General features: G+C 59.9%; 1 protein-coding gene and 1 long non-coding RNA gene across 4 annotated transcripts; one reads left to right on the forward strand and one right to left on the reverse strand.

Annotated features, from left to right (window-relative positions):
- Nucleotides 1-1,731: 1,731 nt before the first annotated feature.
- On the reverse strand, nt 1,732-16,258 carry FAM78A (family with sequence similarity 78 member A). 3 transcript variants are annotated; one of them, XM_082696040.1, is made up of 2 exons: nt 15,302-16,258; nt 1,732-4,890 (listed from the first exon to the last, which is right to left on the reverse strand). In XM_082696040.1, the coding sequence occupies exons 1-2, from the start codon at nt 15,622-15,624 to the stop codon at nt 4,362-4,364; spliced, it is 852 nt and encodes a 283-aa protein (XP_082552166.1). In that variant the 5' UTR covers nt 15,625-16,258; the 3' UTR covers nt 1,732-4,361. The 3 variants fall into 3 exon arrangements, with proteins under 3 accessions (XP_082552166.1, XP_082552167.1, XP_082552168.1); XM_082696041.1 differs by lacking the exon at nt 15,302-16,258 and adding an exon at nt 14,844-15,282; XM_082696042.1 differs by lacking the exon at nt 15,302-16,258 and adding an exon at nt 10,760-11,071.
- On the forward strand, nt 11,215-21,194 carry LOC309846674. The gene is made up of 3 exons (XR_014302071.1): nt 11,215-11,572; nt 12,701-12,785; nt 18,586-21,194. It is a non-coding gene; the product is annotated as an uncharacterized lncRNA (long non-coding RNA).
- The last annotated feature ends 358 nt before the right edge of the window (nt 21,195-21,552 follow it).

Raw genomic sequence — 21,552 nt, forward strand, 5'->3', positions numbered from 1 at the left:
CCAGCCCCGACAGCCGGCTCTCCCAGGCCCTGCTCCGGCAGGGGACCTTGCGACAGCTGGCTGGAGTCTGGTGTCTGTGTCTCATCCCAGTCTGGGACTTCTAAATTTAACCTGCTATCAGCTTGAGAAGCGGGAGGGCTTCCACTGTGACTAAACGCCACTTGGAATCCTCTTCACTCAGGGCCACCCTCCTGGCACCTTCCCCTCCGGAACATTCCCCCCACTCCCAGCGCGCACCGCCGGCTGCACGTCCTCGGTGGCATATCGGCCCAAAGGCTCCGATGCCTGAGCAACTCTGGCTTTATCCTGGTGTGCTCCAGCTCAACTTTCTCCCGCCACTGGCCAGGCCCACAGCCCTGTTGTCCACGCGTGCACGTGGACACACACACACACACACACACACACCTCATGCGCTCTCACAGGCAGAGCTCGGGAGCTGACACCACAGCTGAAACCACGACAGTGAGCTGTACCACCCATAAGCCATCTGGGTGGAGGGCGGCCAGCGGAGCCTGTTATGCAATTTCCTGCTTTGGTGTCTCAGACCCAGGAGACAGGATGCAGAGTGCCGTTGGGTTGTTGCAATGTGGAAAACCCAGAGAAGAAACCAAATCCCCAATGCCCACTGCGAACGGGGGCCCCTTGTCTTCCGCGGCGATGCCAGGCGGCCACCGGCAACCGTGGAAGATGAGCCCATGGCCTGCAGCCGACCAGGCAGCCCCTCCCCAAAGGGAATGAGCTGGACTCACTGTGGGCCTCAGGGAACTGACTGCTGCACAGAACCTTCCAGTGTTGGGGCTGGGGGAGGCATTTCCTGCCCAGCGAGCCCAGAATGGACCGAGCCAAAGGCACATGGCCTTCTTAGTAGTCTTTGATAATTATTGAGCTCCAAACGTATGCTCCGTAGCAACACGCCAGGATGGAGGGTATGTAGTGGTGAGGGTTTGGGCTCCAGGGCCAGGATTCAAACCGATCACAGGGTCTGATTGACTCTGCCTCTCCCCAGTTGCAGGGCCTTGAGAAGCTTCTTGACTTCTGCTGTCCCTCAGTTTCCTCATCTGTGAAATGGGGACCCTGAGAACACACGGGTTGTTCACACTTGGAAACCAAGCAGAACAGCGTGTGTTCACCGTGTCAGCTAAGAGGCAGCGACTTGGGGAATCCCCACTGTCCATACAGCGTAAACGGGGCTCAGAGGGGCTCAGCGTCTTACCCGACTCATGCACGTTGCCTTGACTCCATGGCCCACCTCCCACCTCCTGTCCTTTCATAAGAAAGTTCTCATTAGAAGAAAGTGTTTCCTACGAGGTCGCTAATTCCACGCCACCCCCTTTTGTCAGCCCCTGGCCGAGGGCAGGGCACCGAGCCATGTTCTAGACTGACACCGTCCTACAGCCGTTTCCCCGTGTGAAGACAGGTTCGCGGCCCCATGGCCAACGGAACGCTAACTCCCCCTTGTCACATGGGTTTCTCCTGTTTGCCAAAAGTCCAAGCTGCCCCCAAGTCCGGCCTCCACCTCAAGCCTGCCGTCCCTCCTCCGACCAGGGCACCAGCCAGGGGCACTCTTGGCAGGGACTTGAGGTCTCAGGGCTGCGGACGGCAGAGGGGGCGTGAACAAAGCCACCCCCCTCCAAGTACGCTCGCTCCCTTGGCCAGAACACAGGGCCACCAAGCCACACATGCGCCACCACTTCAGAAACACCTTAGAAACATCCAGAGCCTAGGCAGGCCTACTTTAAAATTACATTTTATTTCTCTTTGTGAATATTTGTTGTTTCTTTTTTAAAAAGGTTTTACATGTTCTTCAAGAGTCTCGTGGCTCCTGGTAAGTGCATTGGTTTGTTTTCACAGTACTCTCCACGGCCGCAGACGGTCCTTATTGCTGGAGGAGTGTGTCCACGCCAGGGGGGGGGACACCACAGGGACTGGGGACCCAGAGGAAAAGCCTGGGGCCTGTGCTCCTGACAGGGAGGAGGCCCAGGGACCAGACCCAAGGTCCTTGGCCGGACCTTTGGCCTCTCCAGGGTCTTCCCAGCCCCGTCTTCAGAAAGGCCAGGAAGGACAGATTGGGGTGCCGGAGGGGTGGGGTGAATCAAGGAGCAAGGCGAGCGGGGGCCCAGGCATGCGGTAGGCCCAGGGAGGCAGCCAGAGCAGCTTTGCCCCCTCCCCGTGGGCACAGCCGTGGTCCCGGGCAGGAGAGCTTGCTCACACGCAGCAGGTAGGTCTTGGGGGCGGGGGGTACTCTGCCCCCGACAGCTCAGGACCACTCCTACTGTCCTCTCCTGCACCCACTCCTCGCACAGTGAGACGACCCAGCCCAGCACCCGAACCCCAGCCTCCTGACCCCTCGCCCAGGGCCCTTCCTCCTTTTTTTTTAGTGCAAGAAAGACCTGAGTGCAGGGAAGGGCCGCTCCCTTAGGAGGCCAGGTCCTGTCCACGGCAGCGGGACGCCGTCAGCCTGACCCCCACTGGCCCTTCCCCAGAGGTAGAGTGGGACCCATCGTCCCCCTCACTCGAGGCTGTGGCCTCTCTGGGTGACAGGGTCTCCGTACACACCAAGGGGAACAGACAGTTTCCAGGGGCAAGGCCCTGCACCTGACAAAGGGGTTCCCCAAGCAGCACGCTGGCGCCACATGCCTGCTTCGGGTCCAGCTGTCCCAGGATAGCCGTGGGCCTGCTGTCAGGAGCGGCGCGTGGGAGACACACGGGACATTGAGCACCCCCGGAGTAAGTACAAGAGCAAGGTGCCCCGCAGCCTCCCACGCTGTCCCCGGGACTCCTAACAAGTGGCTCATCTGCAGCAGAAATGAATTATTTTTCTTTTCTGACGGTTTTCTGTGCTTGGGTCATACTAGTTTGAGTGCAGAGCCGGGTACAGTAGCTGTGGGGGTTGGCAAGCTTGAAGGGGGGGGTCCCCCGCAGCTCCTACAAGCAGCCTCCAAGGCAGACATTACCAAGAAAGCTTGGGGTCACTCAGGACCATCCTCGGACCCTGGAGGGCCCTGGACCTGAGGGACGGTGGCCCTCCAGACTGACCTCACTGTCCCAACCAGCCTCCAGAGCGGCCCCAATGCCTGTCAACCACGGCCCCATGTCACCCCCGCCAGCCTAAGGCCCCGGTTTTCTTCCTTGAGGATAAGCAGCAGGGGGCAACCGCCTGATGGCCTCCCCGGCCTCCCCAGAACCAAGACCACCTATCCTTGGGTGCCGCCCCTGGGCAGCTCCCCCCCCTCCAGTCCAACACTGGCACCCAGAGCCCACCTGCAGCTTCTCCCAAAGCGCCTGGGAGGAGCACCCCTGAGGAGGAGCCAGGAGGGAAGCTGCCTGCCTCGCTTATCTTCGAACTAAATCTGGCTCAAGGTGGCTGGTCCTCCAGGCGTCTGGGGCCAGCGGGGACAGAAAAGGAAAAGCAGCACAACACGTAGATGTGCCTGTGGAGCTGTGGGGGTGGGGGGGGGTGCTGGGTACTGAGATGGCAGAGCCCAGGGCTCAACCCTCCCTCTCTCCGCCCAGATCCGCCCCAGGCAAGTTAAGGCTGCGGGAAGAGGAGAGAGAGCGTGGCCCCAGCAGACCCCGCCCGTGGGGGGGCGCGCAGGGACCTTCTCCCAGGGGTGGGGACAGGGCTTGCCACCCGAGCCTGAGAGAAGGGGCTCCTTAGGTGGTCGGTCTGGCTTCTGGTTGCGTTTCTGCTGGAAGGAAAGAATGGGCAGCTGGTTTGAGGTCTAAGTCTGTCCCCCGCCCCTCTGTCAAGACAGCCCGGACGAGGGCCCAGGAGGCTCTCGCTCCTCCCTGCCCTGCCCCCTCCCTCGCCTCTAGCAGAAGATGAGCCGAGATCCTGCTTTCTTTGTCTGGTTTGGGCTTTTTCCTTTAAATTCAGCTTAAGGCAAAAGTTTGGCAAAGCAAGTCTACGTAAGGCCGCGTCAGGGAGGACGACGTGGGGAGCTGCCATAGGGGCCGCCGCTCACAGACCAGCAGGAGCCGCCAGTCAGGGCCGTGACCAGCTCCGCCGTCTCCTGCCCCTGAACCTCGTAAAAGAGGTGTTTAAAAAAAAGAAGAAGAAGAAGAACTGAAAAAGCAGTTGTTTCGGGAGTCTCGCAAGTGAATGACTGAAACCACCAAGAAAGGAGACCCAAGGTGAAGGGGGGGGGACGTGGGGTCGGGTGTCCCAGCCGCGCCTCCCCCTCCCCGAGAGGAAGCAGGTGCCAGGAGGGCTGGGGGAGCCATCCTGGGGCATGTGCACAGTGAGATCCGCCCGCTCGAGAAGGTAGAGTGGTTGCATTTTGCTGAATGACTGCAGAGTCCGTGGGTGTGCTTGGAGCGGGGTTATTATTTGCGTCTGGCCTCGCGGGGCGCCCTGGCTGTTACCGGTGCTTGGGCGGGATCACCACCAGCGGCTGCCCGTACTTGGGCCGCCACATGAGGACCTGAGCGTCGTTGGCATTGGGCTTGACCAGGGCGCTGGGCGGTATCGGCTCGTTCTTGCTCAGGATTTTGGGCTGGTCCTGGGCGATGGGCTCCCGCAGCCTGGCGCGCTGGCCCAGGGGCCGGTTGGGGTTCACCTCGATGCTCAGCTGCATGCGCCAGTGCAGCGTCTGTAAGATGATCATGTCATTGGTCGAGGTGTTGGTGGCCACCAGCCACGTGGTGAAGCTCTGGTCCCGGTAGATGTTGGTCAGCTTGGCCACGTTGCTCTCACTGACAGGCACGGCCCACGTGACGCTGGGATAGAAGTTGTCGTTCATGCTGATGATGAACTTGGAGTCTCTCTTGGTGGGGCCCACGATGGTGCACGTCTCCGTGGTGTTGCCGTACCAAGGGTAGTTCACCCCGTCTGAGTCACTGATGGCCTCGATCTTGCCCTCCTGGAGGTCCGGGAGCTCCCAGCTGGACCTGAGGACAGGAAGGCCAGTTCACTCAATCAGCCACGCTCGAGAGGTGGGGGCACAGGGACAGGCGACGCACAGACATCCACCATCAACATCTGGGCTCCCCCAGACACAGCCCGCTTCAAAGCCACATCCTGTTCTCCTGCATCCTCTCCAACTAGTCATCATACTGTTGCTGTAATACCCCTCAGACAGAAGAGGACACCAGCCCGTTTCCCGTGTGGCTGGGGGCACAGTGGCACCCGGGGAGCCCCTACCTTGGACACTCATCAACAATCGTGTCCATCCCGCCAGACAGATAAAGACAGCGAAGCCAGGGCCAGGGGGCTTTTTCCCCGGCAGTGGGGCCTGGGACCCAGGCAGCCTGACTTCATCCAGTGCCGTTTCCACCTGAGCACCCGTAATACCGAAGCTCAGGACCCTCCGCGCCCAGAATTCTGCACAACGGGGTAAGCCAGCAGCGCCCCCCCCCGGGATACAGTACTTGATACGGTACAAAATGCACTCCCGTTCACAGCAGGATCATTCGCTGTGGCCAGAAGATGAGAGACCCACGTGTCCCTCGGCAGGAGAATCGATAAACAAAATGGGGTCCATCCACATGCTGGACTATTCCTCAGCCCTAAAAAGGAAGTGTTGCAACATAGATAAACCCTGAAGACATCATGCTGGGTAAACTGAGTCAGACACAAACCGGTAAATACTATAGGATTCCACGTGTAGGAGGCCCCTAGTGTGGTCAAATTCATAGAAACAGAAAGCAGAACAGCGATTGCTAGAGGGAGGGGCGGCGAGTCGGCGTTTCACGGACGCAGCGTTCCAGGCAGAGAAGACGGAAAAGTTCTGGAAACAGACGCACAACGATGTGGATGTGCCTAATGCCACCGAACTCAAAAACGGGGGAAATGGCCGATATCGTTAGGTGTGGCTTCTCGTTATAAAGAGATGCCCTCCTCTACCCAAACGTGTCATTTAATGTTAGCCGTTAGCAAATTTGGGGCCACTCCGGGAGGGATGAATAGGAATGCGATGTTGCTAATTTTCCTGTTTACTTCCCTTCTGTTTTGAGTTTATTCCACTGAAAAAGTCACAAATTAGGGTAACACCTGCCTACTAGGCCACCTCCTGCCTGGGGCCCTGAGCTCATCAAAGTCCCAGGGAACTAGGGCAACAGCTCAGACGACCTCCCATTTCTGAGGTCCCCATCAGTCCCCAAGAGCCACCAGGCCACAGCAGCCGCGGGTGGGTGGTAGCAGGCCTGGGGCTACCAGCTCTCCTCTTAGGTGGGTACCGTGGGCCAGAGAAGGAGTTTACGGTCCTTGGCCTGGATTTCTCAGAAGCCCGTGCCTTTGCCCCACCTGTGCTCAGGTGCCCGGAAGGCACCCATTCTGTCCTCTCACGGTGGCTCTACCGGCTTGCAAAAGGGTTTTTTTCAAAGGTAGAAAATAGGGCAGCTGCTTGGTTCAGACAGTACAGCATCTGACTCTTGACCTCAGCTTAGGTCTTGATCTCAGGGTCCTAAGTTCAAGCCTCAAGTTGGGCTCTATGTGGGGCCTACTTGATCATAATCAATCATAATCATAATTAAAAAGGAGAAAGTAAATTTGCAAAAGGAACTTTGCTCTTCCATGGCCCCCTTTCTCTGCCCAAGAGCTGGCTTGTTTCGAGGGAGGGGGACTCGGCAGCAGAATGGCCCCTTCGCCCAGCCTCAGATTTGCTTCCCCCTCCCACCCCCAGATGCCCGCCGTGACTCGGTCACGGACAGGTGACAGTCCTCGTGAGCTGACAGACAGCCGTGTCTCATGTGAGCTATTACTCAGAACCAAGTCCTGGGGCATCTGCCTTCAAATCATCAGAGGCCAGCACGGACTGCCCGGGGTCCCGGTCCCCGCCCCTCCCCCTCGCCAGGTGGTGGAAGGGAACTTCCGGGAGACGCAGACCAGCCTGGACCCAGCCTCAGTCCAGCCACCAGCTCTGATTGGTACAAATCTCTGATCATCCGTTTTCCCATCAGTCAACTGTGGATAATCCTCCCCACCTTGCAAGATTTTTTTGATTCTTAAGCGAGTCACTCTACAGAGCAGTACATGGACGCTTCCGGAAGCCATGTGCAGGAGGCATTCAGAGGTGTGCGGCCCTGACTGACCTGAAGCTCTCTGACCCCAGTTACAGTTTGGGGATGACATATTCTCCGAAGGGAACGAACTCCATGCAGTCACTGTCTCCTCTGAGATTCTGTTTGCTCTGGAATGACCTTGGACTTCATGGCAGACCCTTAGCTCTTTGCTCCACAGCATGGAGGGGCAGGCTGGGACCCCAGCCCTGCACACGCTGAACCTCCTCCTTTCTGCACAGCAGAGATGCTGTAGGGAGGTCTGTAGGTGTGCTTGAGCCTCCCAGGACCGCTCAAGCACACAAGTGCCTGGCCAGTGGGTCGATTGGGAGTAGAGACATCTTGTGGGTAAGTGTAGACAGGCCCGTGTCCACGTTCGCACACGAGCAGAAGACACTGGTCTCCCTTGTGTCTACCCCCTTGATCAGTTCACTGGCTTCTGCTGGTCTTCAGGGCATGACCAGCCAGAGAACTTGTGGGACCCAGTACAAGCAAAACTCAAGATCTCCTGTTCAAAAATGAAGAATTTCAACATGGCATCAGCAGAGCACTGAACCGTGCACGGGGCATTCCAGATCATGGGCCCAGGGCGACCATGCAGTCTGCACACCAGGAAACCGCCCTGGTGCCACCTGTCATACACCTGCCCTCGTCCTCGTAAGTGTGTGAATCCAAAGGACAGCAGGCTAGTCCAGGCTTGAAGCTGGACTTTGGAACCCTCTGGGATCCCCTCGAATCACATCAGACTCCTCAGCTTCCTTCACGCCCCATCCATCAATTCACCAAACGTTTGCAGAGCACCCATTATCAGTGTTTGCAGAGCACCTGCCACTGGAGGGCCCCACATCCTCTGGCCACCTGGCACCATCCTTGACTCTCCCCCTCACCTCTGAACGTCCCCCTTCCTTTTGCCTTCACGCTGGCCAGGACCTCCGCCTAGGTCTCCCAGCCTCTACTCCTGCCTCCTACAATATTCCCCAGGAGCCTACGTGATCTTCTAAAAACATAAATCTGCTCACACCATCCCTGCCTGCAACCCTGATAAACCTGCCATGACTCCTCATGGCCCTTAAAGCCGATGTAGTCAAAGCTCAGGACCCCTCCCGGTGGAGTGCACGCACATCCACGCCCTCCCCAGGCTCCAGAACCAACCCCCAGCCGCTCCTGCTTGTGCACTGTCTCACCCAGAGCAGGTGCCCCTGAAACAGCCCCTCCCAGCACAGGCCACGCCGGCAACAGCGGTCATGTTCCCCACGCCTGTCCCCCGTGTATACAGGTCAATGCAGTGCTTCTCCTCAACTACCCTGGGGCCAAGACCAGGGGCACTTGATGGAAGAGGCTTGGAGACAGGAGACCCCTCGCTCAAGGTGACGCAACCACAGGGCCACCAGGCCGGGACCCACAGCTGCAGTGAGCTGGTCCCCAGCAGCTGCCAACAGACCCTCACTCAACACGTGCACACGCACAGAGCCCTGCCCGGCGCACGCACACACACACGCGCTCTGAGCACCATGACTGCCGGAGAACATGAGTCTGACGGGTCATAGAAAAGCCTTCCGTGGGGGCGCCTGCATGGCTCCATCCGGTAAGTATCTGACTCTGGGATTCGGCTCAGGTCATGATCGCAGGGTCCTGGCATGGAGCCCGCATCAGGTTCTGCACTCAGCAGGGAGCCCCTCTCTCTCCCTCTGCCCCTCCCCATCCGTCATGTGTGCATTCTCTCTCCAATAAGTAAATCTTAAAAAAAAAAAAAAAAAAAAAAAAAAAGCCTTCCCTGGAGCCGGAGGGGGGGCTGTGCTGAGGGGCAGGGGTGGGGGCTGGGGAGCATCACCCTGGACTGGCCCAAGGCAAAGGCCTCTCAGTGGAGGGTGAAGGCACCCAGGGATGCCCAGGGCAGCACCTTGGGAGGGAAGGGGAGACCTGAGCCTTGTGTGACCTTGGAAGACAGCAGCACGCCGCTCCCCGTGGCTCTAGGAACAGCCCTGGTCCGTGCCAGGTAGGGGCGGTGAGCCTGGGCCCAGCAGGGCTGGCCCCTCGTGCCCCGGGGCTCCCCACCTCTCCCAGGGCTCCCGCCGCATTTTGAGTTCTGGACCCCAGAGCCAGACTGGACTGGCTCAGCCCTGAGCGTCAGAGCCGAGTTTCCAAACTCCACGTCTCTGTTCATCTCGATCCTGTCCACGAATCTCCTATATTATTATTCACTCAAATTTTTTCCTTAAAATCCATCATTTTTTAAAAACTACATTGAGTTTTTCCTAAGAAACACACCAAAATAACATGTTGGGTAGGCTAGATATATTTTTTTTCCCTGATATACATTAAAATAACTATGTTGCTTTACATCCAAGTTATACTTAGGCTTAACCGAGTTCACTTAAATATTATTTCACATCCCACAACTGATGTCCGGCTGACACTCTGAGAGCCTCGTTTACAAACAAGGATTTGAGGCTTGAGGGCAAGAGGGCTGTCCGCACCAAGGCTTTTCTGCCCACGCTGGTCTCCGGGCCTCAGATGGGTCACACGGGCTCTCAGGCCTTATCTTCCCCCACTCCCAGTCTTACACATTTCACAGTTCCGTACCATTTGCAAAGAGTTCAAATTCTGTAAAAGTTTGCAACCAGGTGCCCAGTTTCCTGACTTCTGCCTCACGAGGACCCCCCACAGGGCTGGCCCCTTCCCTCCAAGCGCCTGCTCTCCAACGGAGGGTCTGGGGGAGTCCCCCCTTCCTGCCTGCTCCTAGGGTTTCCCCCAAAAACCCCACTCCTCCTGGGGCCCAGCCCCCCTCTTTGTCCAGGCCATAGCCCGGGTCCCCCAGAAAGGACCAACAGTGCCTGTCTAATTTGAGTTCTTAGTTACAAAAGCTGTGCTCTATTTTTTTTTTTAAGATTTTATTTATTTATTTGAGAGCGAGAGAGAGCACCAGCAGGGCAGAGGGGGAGAGAGAAGCAGATTCCCCACTGAGCAGGGCCTGACATCGGAGACCATGACCTGAGCTGAAGGCAGACGCTTGACTGACTGAGCCACCCAGGTGCCCCAAAAGCGGTGCTTTTCTTAAAAAAAAAAAAAAAAAAAAAAAAAGTCAAAAAGAGTATGAAGTAAGAAACCAACGCCGCGTCTCCCATGCCTCCCCCCACCTCCCTGAGGTTACTCCCCACATTACACTTGGGTAAACACCCTTCTAGACCTTTCTCTGGACAGACACGCAGCACACATCGCCACTCACAGTGTTTTCTTTTTAACAAAGTGGGGCTCCTGCCCTGCGTATTTTACAACTTCTGTAAGAAAACGCCCCACGAGGACCGTTTCCCCCGTGGCGGCACCCCCGGCCTGGCCTCCTGGGCAGTACCCGCGTTGGCAGACCACGCTCGCCCTCCCCACGAATGGCCACCGGAGCCGCTCCTGGCACTTTGCGGGCGTTTTCAACCTCGTATACATCCTTACGCCCTGGCTCTTCCGTTCATCGTTTGGCAATTTTTTTTTTTTAGGTCAGGAGATTTTTTTTTTTTTTTTGTCCGCCTACTATATGTCAGGCACCGGGCCAGGTGCTCCAAGTCTCTGTAAGACCAGCTCCACGAGCAGAACTGCATGAAGGACGCGTATATTTGAAATTGTCAGAGATCCAGCCAAACCCACCTTCCAGAAGCTGCCGACCTCGTGCCCCTCCAACAGCGAGTGAGGCCGTCCACTTGCCACCACCCCCACCCCGCCCCCACCGCCGACCCCAACACGGGGCATTAGGGATCAGTTTCGTTTCTACCTGGATCTGATCAGCAAACAACCAAGGATCTCCGGATTTAATTTGTTATCTCCCTGATCACTGTGGCGGCTGGGTCCCCCCGTGCACGTCTCCGGGGGCAGCCGGCTTTTGTTTTCGGGACTCGGAAGGGGAGGGTTGGAGCCGTCGCTTGGCTAGGGCCGGGCCACGGGGGGCTCTCTTTGGGCCGGGCAGCCCCCGCCCCGCCACCGCCACTTCCTCCCACCCCAAAGCCTGGAAACAAGGACTTCCCTCTCCCACCGGAGCCGCCCTCGCCTCCGCCAGGGCCCGGCAGATGGGGGAGGCCACCTTCCGGTCCCAGAGAGGAAGCTTCGTCCTCGATTGTTCTGTGCGGGGCCCGCGGCTGCAGGAAGAGGCCACGTGGTCCCCCACTGGAGCAGAGCAAGCCCCCTTGTGTCAGAGGCGGTTTCCTCATCCTAAAACGAGGACCCCAAGAGGTCCTGGGGAGAAAAGAGAGGAAGGGGAGCCGGGGCGGGTGTGCACATGGCCCAGCTCCAGCGTCCCCCTCCGCCTGAAGCCTCGGTCCCCAGCCCCGCCACCCCTGCCCGGCCCCTTCCCACCAGCCTCCCGCAGCCCTGACGGCAGGTGCCATTGCATGCTCTGGCTGGAAAGACCCCCCAACCCCCGCCAGCAGGTCTCCTCACTCGAGGTTCCCACGCTGTAAGCGGGTCCGCGAAACCCAGCCCAGAAGAGAGCACAGCTCTACGAGAGCCATCTTTCTGCGGACGCGGCCAGGGACCGCAGGATCACCAGTGAACTCGTAGCAGCTCCGCCACGGACAGGGCCACCGATCAGGTGCGTGGAATGCACCAGGCACTGTGCTGAGCTCGTACGGTGCATCGCCTCCCAACACCCGGTAAGGGAAGGACCTTTCTCCCCATCTCAAAGATGGGGACAGAGAGGCTCAGAAAGGTTAAGAGACCGGCCCCAAGTTCGCAGCTGGGCTAGGGCGTGGGCAGGGAGCCCTGGCCGCCCACAGAGACCCTCTCTCTTGAGCTCTTCCTCCCCTAGCCCCCAACCAGCCCTGGGCCTCAGCCACACCCCAGCTTCCCTGGGGGCCCCCGGAGAGGGCAAGCTGGGGACAACATAAAGCGTCTCCCACACAGGCTAGAAATTGTGACTTGTCACGTCGAAGGCTGTGCTGGCTGACAGGTGGCGGTTGAGGAATCGTGGAGGAGGGGGCTGTGGAGGCAGGTGTCTCCAACAGTTTGGGGGAGGTGGCTTTTAAAGCAGTGTGGGTGGGTCGAAAACCATACAGAACCCTGCGAAGCTGGCACGGAGAGACGCTGCCGTCCGTAGGAGTCGGTGTTCGACTGAGGCGTTCCAATTCAAACGGTTCAAACCCGGGTGTCATTCTAAAAAGTCTCCCGGATTAGAGATTAATTTTAAGCAGGGATAACGTGCAGGGGTATTATGGGTTTTGGTTAAGTATTTGGAATTAATATTTTGGATTCAAGCCCGTTTGTAAAGGGACAAAAGCCCTACCCTTGACCTTTGCCTCTGGGCTGCTCTGACCCCAGGCCACGAAGGCCCAGAGTGTGGGTTTCATTTGAAGTATTCACTTGTGAGGGTCTCGGCCAGTGGTTCTCGGTCAGGGGTGACTCTGCACCCCTCCCAGGGACATCGGGCAAGGTCCACAGACAGCTTGATCGTCCGGCGGGGGCGGAATTCTCTGGCACCAAGTAGGCAGAGTCTAGGGAAGCATCCCACGCCCCACAGTGCACAGGACGGGGGCAGCTGTGGCCCGCCCGTGTCTCTGCACAGTCCCTCCTGACCACCCCTCGCTTTCTGCATTGTCACGGGGCTCAAAAAGACGAAAAAGCATCCTTTGGGGTTGGAGAGATCGCACCTAAAATGCTTCCGTTTGCACTGGAGAAGGAGCAGGCACTGGGCTCTCTCTAAACGAGGCCTTCTCATTTCCAGAGCGCCCGGGTCGAATACAGAGCTCTGCCCACGGATCAGAGGAGCCACGCGCTCGGTCATTCCACTTTTTAATACGATTCGGCCGGTGAGTCCTAAAGGGGGCTGCTTCCAACTCTGCATCACAGCCACAGGGCGGTCACCTAGACCTGTCCTCTCTCGGGGCCCTCAGAGCCGCCTGCGGGGACTTCTTTCCCTATCCCAACAGCTGACACACAGCACCAGGGGACCAGCCAGGGCCCAGAGCCAGGGTGGTCGGCTGTTCTGGCCCTGGGCCTGAGCGCAGGAGGGGTTGCGGCACACAGGCTCTGCCTTCTCTGTGGGGCTGGTCCTGCCCCAGCTGGGAGTTCAGGCCCAGGGAGGATGGGTGCAGGGGACACAGGCCCCCTCCATCCTGTAAGAGGTGCCCCAGGGAGGGGAGGAAACTAAGGGAAACAAGTGGAGAGCGAGGAAAACGGCCTTCAACCTCTGAAAACGCAAATCATCCGTGACTTGCACTATTTTTAAATTTTTAAAAGTCAGGGAGTGGGCGCTGTGTAAAAGACGGAGACCTGGGCTCAGGAGAAACTTCGGGACCGCGGGAAGTCTGCATCGCTCTGAATTCTGCAGCCTCGGCCGCGGTTCTCCGCAGGCACAGCCCCGCAGCGGAGAGGATGGTCACGGTAACAATGTCAAAGACAACAACCCTGGGCCTGGCACCGTGCCGACCGCTCGACAAACGTCACCTCCCGTGATTCTCGCAGTAAGCCGCGGGGCAAGGACTGTGACCGGCCCTGTTTGCAGACAAGGAAACCGAGGGCCAGAGTGGCTCAGATCACAGCCTGGAAAGTGCAGAGCCTGGACTCCCGCCCAGGCCCGCTCGACCGCAGCTAGGTGTGCACCGGGCGCTTCTAACCAGGAAGCAAGGACTGGCACGGAAAGGTTAAGTCATCTCGGGTCTCCGGCCTCAGGCCTGCCTCCAGCAATAGTGCCTAGAAGGACGAGGAGCCACCAGAGGGAGGCTTCCAGGCCTTGCGCACACACCGGGAGGCCGACCCCAGCCAGGCCGGCCCCTCCCCGCAGCACACCGTGGTGTCCTGTCGGCCTCAACTCAGCGCCCCGGTCCTCCTGCAAGTCCTCCCTCCTGGCACTCTCACCTCTGTTCCGCGAGTCCCTCTGCCTTCCCCTCCACTTCCAAGGAAGAAGACAGGCTTTCCCTAAAACCCCTAGAAAAACCTGTGTCTTGTCCGTCCTCCCAGATCCTTTACAAAGTCCCAGAAGACTTCCGGTTTAAGGCTTCCTAGGAGAGTCCACACCGAGGAGCTAAGAATGTTTCCCTCCTTGCCGTGGGAAGTCAGCGCCCTGCCTTGGTTAATAGCCACTTTTGAGAATCAAAAGCCTTCGGGTGTAGACATCAGTTTGACGGAGGAACGTGCCCCCCCCCACCTCTATGGGGCGGTCCCGGCCACCCCCCACACACACCCTTTGCCACCTTCCTCCTGTCTCCCTTCCAACTTCAGGGATGCCCCCGGAGTTGTTCAGTGGAAAAGCGACAAGATCCGGGGTCCCACCACCCACCGTCCCCTCCTCACCCCCTCTAATTTTGGCGGGGGGTTGTGTGCCAGGATGTCCTGAAATCAGCGAAAAGGTCCAACCCCCAGGGACCCCCCTGCTCCGCTCCTCCCTGGCAGAACTGGGAAGCAGGGTGCGCGGGGTGGCAGGCTGCCCTCAGGGCCTGCCTAGCTCCCTCTGAGGGACCTCGTGCTCCGAAAGAGCTATTTTCACCGCCCTATCTCAGGGCGGCCCCGAAAGCTGAGTTGCTTTCCTTTCAGTAGAAAGTACCAGTAGGTACTCTTTCCAGAATGGGGATGACCACCTCTGCGGCCAGAGAACAGAGCAGAAAAGTAGACCCAGGTTCCGCGTGTCCTGCACCAAGACGTGCATTGTCCTGGGAACATTCTGGAGACCAAGCTGGAGAGAAGCAGCCAGTGTTAGGGCCCCTCTGGAGCCTTCGGGACACTGACAGGGGATGTCTACATACAGCGGCCTTCTGCCTCGGGGAGAGAAACACGCCACTCCGTGAAGCAAACTAGGTTTCTAAAACTAGCCATCCTCTCCAACAAAACACCTTACGAACTGCAAAGCCTTCCCCCAGGCCCTCACGCACCTCTGAAAACACTGCAGAGACAAGTTCGAGCCCAGCACAAAGCTCGATACAAATAACCACGGAGACATCCAAGGGCCCCATTCCCCTCCGGAGTATGGGCCACAGGTGCCTCCCAAGGAGGCCCGAGCCGGGGGGGTGGGGGGTCATGGCGCCGGGACAGCACGCTTGTCGGTTTTGCCAAAGAGACGCCTGGTGGAATGCGCCTCTACAAATGGGCCTCTTACAGGCAACGACACAGGAACCCCAGGGGCCGGTGACACAGGGAGGAAAGGTCCCAGAGCCATGACCCCAACCCAAATCGACAGGCAACCCGTTGAGAGCACCGGGCCAAGAGGGAGGACTCAGAGGCCGCTTCCGTACCTGCCTGAAGCTTCCCCTCTGGCCCCAGCTCCCACCCCAGACCCCCAAGCTCCCCAGCCTGAGCCGCGCCCCCAGCACTCGCCCCGGGCCGTACTCACATGCCCTGCTCCCCGTACTGGTTGTAGAACTCCATGTGGCTGCACGCCTGAATCCAGCCCACGATCCAGGTCTCTTTCTTGGGGATGGGCGGCATGACCACCTGGGCTGAGGCACGGAAGTGGGGTGTCCGGTAGCGGAGCACCACGCTGGAGGACTCGTCGATGCTGGTGGGGATGGGGTCGATCGAGGCTTTCACATCAATCACGGTGATACCTTCCCGGAAGACTCTGGCTTTGCCCCCGATGCTCTGAATACAGCCCATGGCACACAGTACCGCTCGGATCTCCAGGGAGGGCCAGCAGTCCCAGAGGAAACTGGGCATTGAAAGGATGGAGGCGGCCCGACCCAGTGCAGACGGTACTGCTCTCCAACCTCAAATCTCAAGACCGATATCCATAGGATAGAAAATTCACTGAGTACAGGGTCTTTGCATATCACTCTCTCCGGCCCGTTTATAAATAAGGATTTTGCTGCATTTCAAGAGCCCTGGGTTCTCTCTTCTGCTAGCAGTGGACAAAAATCACCGATATTCTTTGGGTTAAAAAAAGGAAAGTTTGGAGGCTAATGGACAATCATGTTGTTCAGACATGCAGCCCTTCCGTGCCTCACACGCGGGGAACGCAGCTCCGAGACGCTCCTGAAGTCTTGGGGCGAAGAAGGCGGAGGCCGGCAGACACATCAATGAGGAAGGCTCGTCCCCTGCGCGGTGCGGCCCCCCTCGCTGCAGAAGTCCGGCTTCCTGCCCTTCTGCCTTCCGCACGCGCTCGCGCGGGGCACACGCACCGGCCGCTCGCCCAACGGGGCCGGATCAATGGAAGAGCAGTTTCTGTTCGAGCGCGGAGGCCGGGGCGCCCTCGGGGGCGAGCGCCGACCCGCGGCTTCCAGGAGGCGAGCGCCGGGCTCCGGCCGCCCGCGGGGTCCCCGAGGAGCGCGGCGCGGGTCCCGGTCGGCGCCCACTCGCGGGCGCGGGCCGACGCCCCCACGCGGGCGCGCCGCGTCCCCCCGCCGCCGCCGCCGCCGCCGCCGCCGCCGCCGCCGCCCGCCGCCGCGCGGGGCTCCGGGGCTGCGCTCGGGCCGCCGCCTGGCTCGCCGCGGCCGCCGAGGACCTGGTGGGGGGGTGGAGGAGACAGGACGTCAGGGCCCGCCTCAAAGTTGAGCCGAACTTTGCTGCGGGGGGCGCGCGAGGCGGCGACGCGTGTGCGCGGGGCGCGGGCTGCGGCGCTGACGGCGCAGCTCTGGGCGGTCTCCCCCGAGGCGGCGCCCCCCCTCCCCGCCCGCCCCGTCAGTGGCGGCTGCACGACCGCGCGCACCAGCGAATAATCGCCGCCCGTGACATCTCCGCTGACACCCTCCCGGCCCGCGGGTGGCGTGGGGTGGCGGGGGAGGGCGACCGGCCGGCACCGCAGTGGGCCGCGTGGACTCGCCGGCCCTGGCACTGCCCCCGGCGCCCGAGCCCCTTCCCCTGCCGGGTCCCTCCGGCCCCCCGGGGGGGGGGGGCGCAGTGTCACTCCGCAGGCCGGTGTGATCGTGCGTGCGCCCCTTCCCTAACCGGGATCCCCCGACCCCGGAGGGCGCAGTGCCCCAGCCTCGCCGCGTCGGTCGCCTCCGTCCCCACCCTCGCCAGCCCTTAGCGGCCCTAGGCCCCCCGCGCGTCGGGCGCGCTCGCCGCCGCCGGGGAACTTTGGCGCGCACGCCCCCACCCGGGCGGCGCCACCGACTCACCTGCCCCTCCGGCTGCTCCGCGTGCCCCGGACGCCGCCCTCCGGACGCCCCTGACCCCCGCCGCGGGTACGTCCTCGGGGCGTTCCCCCCTCCCCCGGGCAGTGTCCTTTGGCTCTACTGGGGTCCGGGGCGGCCGTGGGCGCCCCCGGCCCCCGCCGCCTCCTAGCTCGGGGCTGCGCGGGGCGGGGGGGGGGGGGTGGCCGGGGGCGGAGGGGTGAGGCTCGGGGCTCTCTCGCCCCCACCCCGTGCGTCCGCTTTATTTTATGATCATTGTGAGCGCGCTGTCGCCGCTCATACCCGCCACCGCGCCGCAGCCGCCTGGCGCGCCCCGCGCTGCCTCGCTCTGCTGCAGCATCGGAAAGGCAACCAGGTCAAACTTTGCAGAAACTCAGCCCCTGCGCCGACCTGGCCCCGCGTCCGCAGCAGCCGCGGCCGGAGCGCAGCGCACGCACGGACCGCCGCCCGCTCGCCGGCCCCGCGGGGATGCAGGTCCGCAGGCGGCGGCGGGCGGGCGCCGCCTCCTCCTCGCCGCCCGCCCTGCTCTCCACCCTCGCTCCCCGCACACAGCCCGCCCTCCCCCTGCTAACCCTCTCCCCGGCTCCCCTCCCCTCTCTCTCCTCCTGCAGCTTGTGGGGAGCTAAGCCTCTCCTTGCAGAAACGACATTTCCTTTCTGGCTAGCCCCAGGAATTCTGGGTAGTGTAGTTCGGCTTCTGTCGGGTCCAGGTGGGCTCCTCTGCCCTTGGAGCTGGGCAGCCTCCCTGGGGAGGAGGGTTGCAGCTCGTGGTATTCCTGGCCATGGTGGGGCCATGGCTGGGTGGAAACAATACAGGGACCCTGGGAGGCCCCAGGGCTGGGAAGCTTAGGGGAGAAGTCCGGGGACAGGATTCCTAGGACCGAGCCTCTTGGCGCTCAGACAGGTGGTCAGGGCCGTTGGGCCCCTGCTGGGATAAAGTGCTTCATCATTTCCTCTGCCCTCAGCCACCCCTGGGGAGGGAGGTCTATTAATGGGTGCTTCACAGAGCAGGAATTCAAAGCTGAGAGACCCCAGAGACTTGCCTGAGGCCCCACCCCAGCAGGTGTCCCAGCTGATACTGGGACCCCAGCCATCTGAGTGCCCAGGTTCAAGGGGGGGGGTTGACCCTGGAGAGTCCCATGAACCTCTCTGAGCTGCTGCAAACCACCAGCCCCACCCCCACCTTGCAGTTTACTCCCCCAGGGAAAGGCCAGGTGGTTTGTGACATCAGAAAACCTGGCAGCCACTTAGAGCCGCACTCTGCCCCTGCCCTGCCCCCATGACTCTGACTTCCAAAGGTACCCACAGCCCACTGGGGAAGCAGGCCCTTCCGGCCAGTGTCCCGTTAGAACATTTTGAGTGCCCGTGAGGGCAGGAGCTGGAGAGGGAGGGTTCCGGCCCCTCTGAGGTCTCTTCTTTGAGGGATAATCAGCCGGGTAGAGGGACCATCGCATGCCAATGCCAGCTTAGGCCACAGGTGCCTTATTTCTAGTCCTGCACACTGAGACGAAGGGAAGGTGGCCCTCATGACCTGTTTCCTGCTACAGAGGAGAAGCCCAGACAGCACAGGTCTCCCAAAGACCCCGTGTAAATGTCCAGTTTGATGAAGAAGACTTCCCTGGCCTCATAACCCAAGGTGGCCTCTCCCTGCTGTGACATCATGGCTCCCCCAAAGCATTCTGCTCTTCTGGAACTCACCAGGGCCTGCGACACCACCTTTGCCCTCAGATAACTGTTATCATATTCAGTTTCTATATAGGTAAGATGTTAACGTGTGGGGATGTCTGTCTCATCTCCCAACCCCCATCACCCCCCGTGCCTGGAACAGAGCAACCCCCACCGGCCAGGGTGTTCCCTGAAGTCACAGATGCTATCCTGGCGACAAGGACACGGTCGCTTGCTCTGTGAACTCATGCCAGGCTGCACATTGTTCTCATTTGATGTGAAAAGGACAGAGGCCAGAGCCTTAACCTTGTCACTGAATAGCCACACCCCTAGAGATGGTGCTGCCTGAATGACCGCTGACACCTGAAGGTGGGCTATACAGACAGACCCAGGGATCTGGGGACAGGACCTTTTCAGAGTCTAGATCCCCAGCCACATCTGGCCAAAGCCCTCTCTCCGTTCCTTCCTCCAGGGGCGCTGCCCTTGCTAGCTGCGGCCAACCCCTCTGAATGGGATGGAACTGACCCCTAGTAACCCCTGTCCCTAGTGAGTCCCACTGGAAAGGGTGCTCAGGTGCCCCCAGGGTGAGGACTCTTGCAAAACAGAAGCCCCCTCCCACTTAACCTCAGCCCCGTAGATGCCTCCCTGCACGTCATACCCCGTGCAGTACCTTGTCCTGGGCTAGTTGAAGGCCAGTTTTGTGGACGGAGGGCTATGGCGGTGTCCGTGGGCCTGGTCACAGGCTCTGAGCTGAAGAGTGCTCCCCACAGGCCAGCCCTGACCAAGAGAGGGTCTCCGTAGCCCGGGCTCTTGCACGCGCCCTGTCCCAGTCCTGCTGGGCCAGTCAAGGCTCTGGCTGCTTCCCCAGCTCTTGGGCCCTGTTGGTCCTTCTGCCTCCCAGCTCAGTCTTCCTCCCGCTCAGCATTTTCTGGAGCTCCGTGGGTGTCGGGCACAGGCCTACAGCTGCCTCAGCATCTGTGGAAGGCCCAGGATCCGTCCACACATGTATGAAGCGCAGAAGGGGACATCTGGTGGTAACACGCCCAACAGCATAGGGACACTCATAGTGTCCCCCGCAGACCTTTCCCCCTCCCCCAGATCTCAGTCTCCCTAGAACCCTCGGGAAAGTCACCAATGAATGAGAAAGAGGAGAGACTGGACAGCCCCAACCCCAGCCAAGAGATGAACTCCCCAGTGTGGCAACTTGGGGACTCAAAGTATGCTCAGTGGGAGGACAGGGTACCCTCCATTCTGGCCACATTGGCCCAGAGAGGTCACGGAGAACCAGCCGTACAACAAAGCCGGGATCAGAACCACATGGCCCAGCCTGGCTGATTTTCACATGCAGCTCAAACAAGCTGAGAGTCCTTCAAGGTCTGCGGAGAGAGCTGGAGGCAGCTTCTCACCGAGCACCCCTGTAAGCCGTCGTACAGTTCCCCTCCAGGCCCACCACGGTCAGCCCACCAGCTGGCTTCTGTCACCGCGCCATTCTGTAGCCAAGACACTGAGGCCCGGGGAGGGTGGGGGTGTGGATTGCCCCCAGCAGCCCAGCTCTAAGACCCGGAGGCTGGCGATTCAAGGGAACGGGAGCTGTCCCTGGCATCCCTGATGTTGTCGGGACCTCGTTTTCATGGCCTTCGGAGCTGGTCTCCAGGCTCCCTCTCCCTCATCAGCCAACCTGCATCTCAAGGCCGACACTGGTCCTTCAAGAGATCATGGCCTCCCAGGGTGCGGTCATCATAGGACTAGAAAGACATTTCCCAGGAAGGAAAAGCTCTTGTTCTGCAGATGGAAATGTTAATGTTGGAATTCTGTTGCCCTGGGAAACAAGGTTCTCTCCTTAACTGTTTGGGACCAGACTGGAAGCCAGTGGTAAGTCTTAGAATGTCCACTCAGGAAACAGTGGGCAGGACCGAAAGCCATCGGGAGGCCAGGAGGTGGAGCCCACTGCAGGGCCCACCTGACATCACTGATGCGCCCCGTCTCTGCGGGGAGCAGGAATGGGATCTCAGAGAGGGCCGATCCACGGCCTCCCCCACAGATGGGGAACACGGGCCCCGCGAGGCCATCCAGAGAGGGCCCCCTCGTTAGAACCTAGGGCATTCTCTGTGAAGAGACAGTGGCGTGGGGTGGGAAACGTCTGGGAGGCATAAGACCAACTGCTTTGGGGGGCTGCAGGTCTGGAAGCAAAGGCCTTTCTGGCCACAAATTCAGAACCATATTGCTTCCAGGGTACGTCAGGCTCGGGACTTCTCAGCTGGGCCTCCGCCATCCGCACATGCCTGCCTTCACCAGTATCGACTGGACCCCTGCGCTTGGCTGGGCGTTCAGGGGTTGCTGGGGACACGGGCAGGGCCAGGACAGACAGCAGGCATGGTCCCCACGGCACTTAGGTCCCATGGGTCAGAGAGAGGCCAGGGTAAATCCAGGAATGATGGATGGAGGTATGAATTAACATGAATAATATATAAATACAAATTCATACTTGAAATGTTTACGAGTGAGTATCGATTGCTATAAGTCAGATATATCGAGTGAATTGTTTTGATTTGTGGGTGTCCGGTGTTGAGCTTGGGGCAGGGAGAGTGAAGAAAGCACTTCCAGGAGGGGGGAAGCAGGGGTGCGATGGTGTGTGTAGTAAGCGTAGTAGGGGAGGTTAGAGTGTGTGAGTGTACGTGTGAGCGTGATGGTGTGGGTGTGTGTATGTGGGACAGTTGTGTGTGTGTGTGTGATGAACGTTAAGTGCTGTGTGGTGTGGGTCTGGAGCAAGCGTGTGTTGATCACGTATGACAGTGTGTGCGCCTTGTGTGAGGGTGTGTCTGTAGGAGCATGTGGGTGTCGGAGCGTGC

Source organism: Mustela nivalis (genome assembly GCF_964662115.1).
Source record: "Mustela nivalis genome assembly, chromosome: 13".
NCBI classification, from domain to species: domain Eukaryota; kingdom Metazoa; phylum Chordata; class Mammalia; order Carnivora; family Mustelidae; genus Mustela; species Mustela nivalis.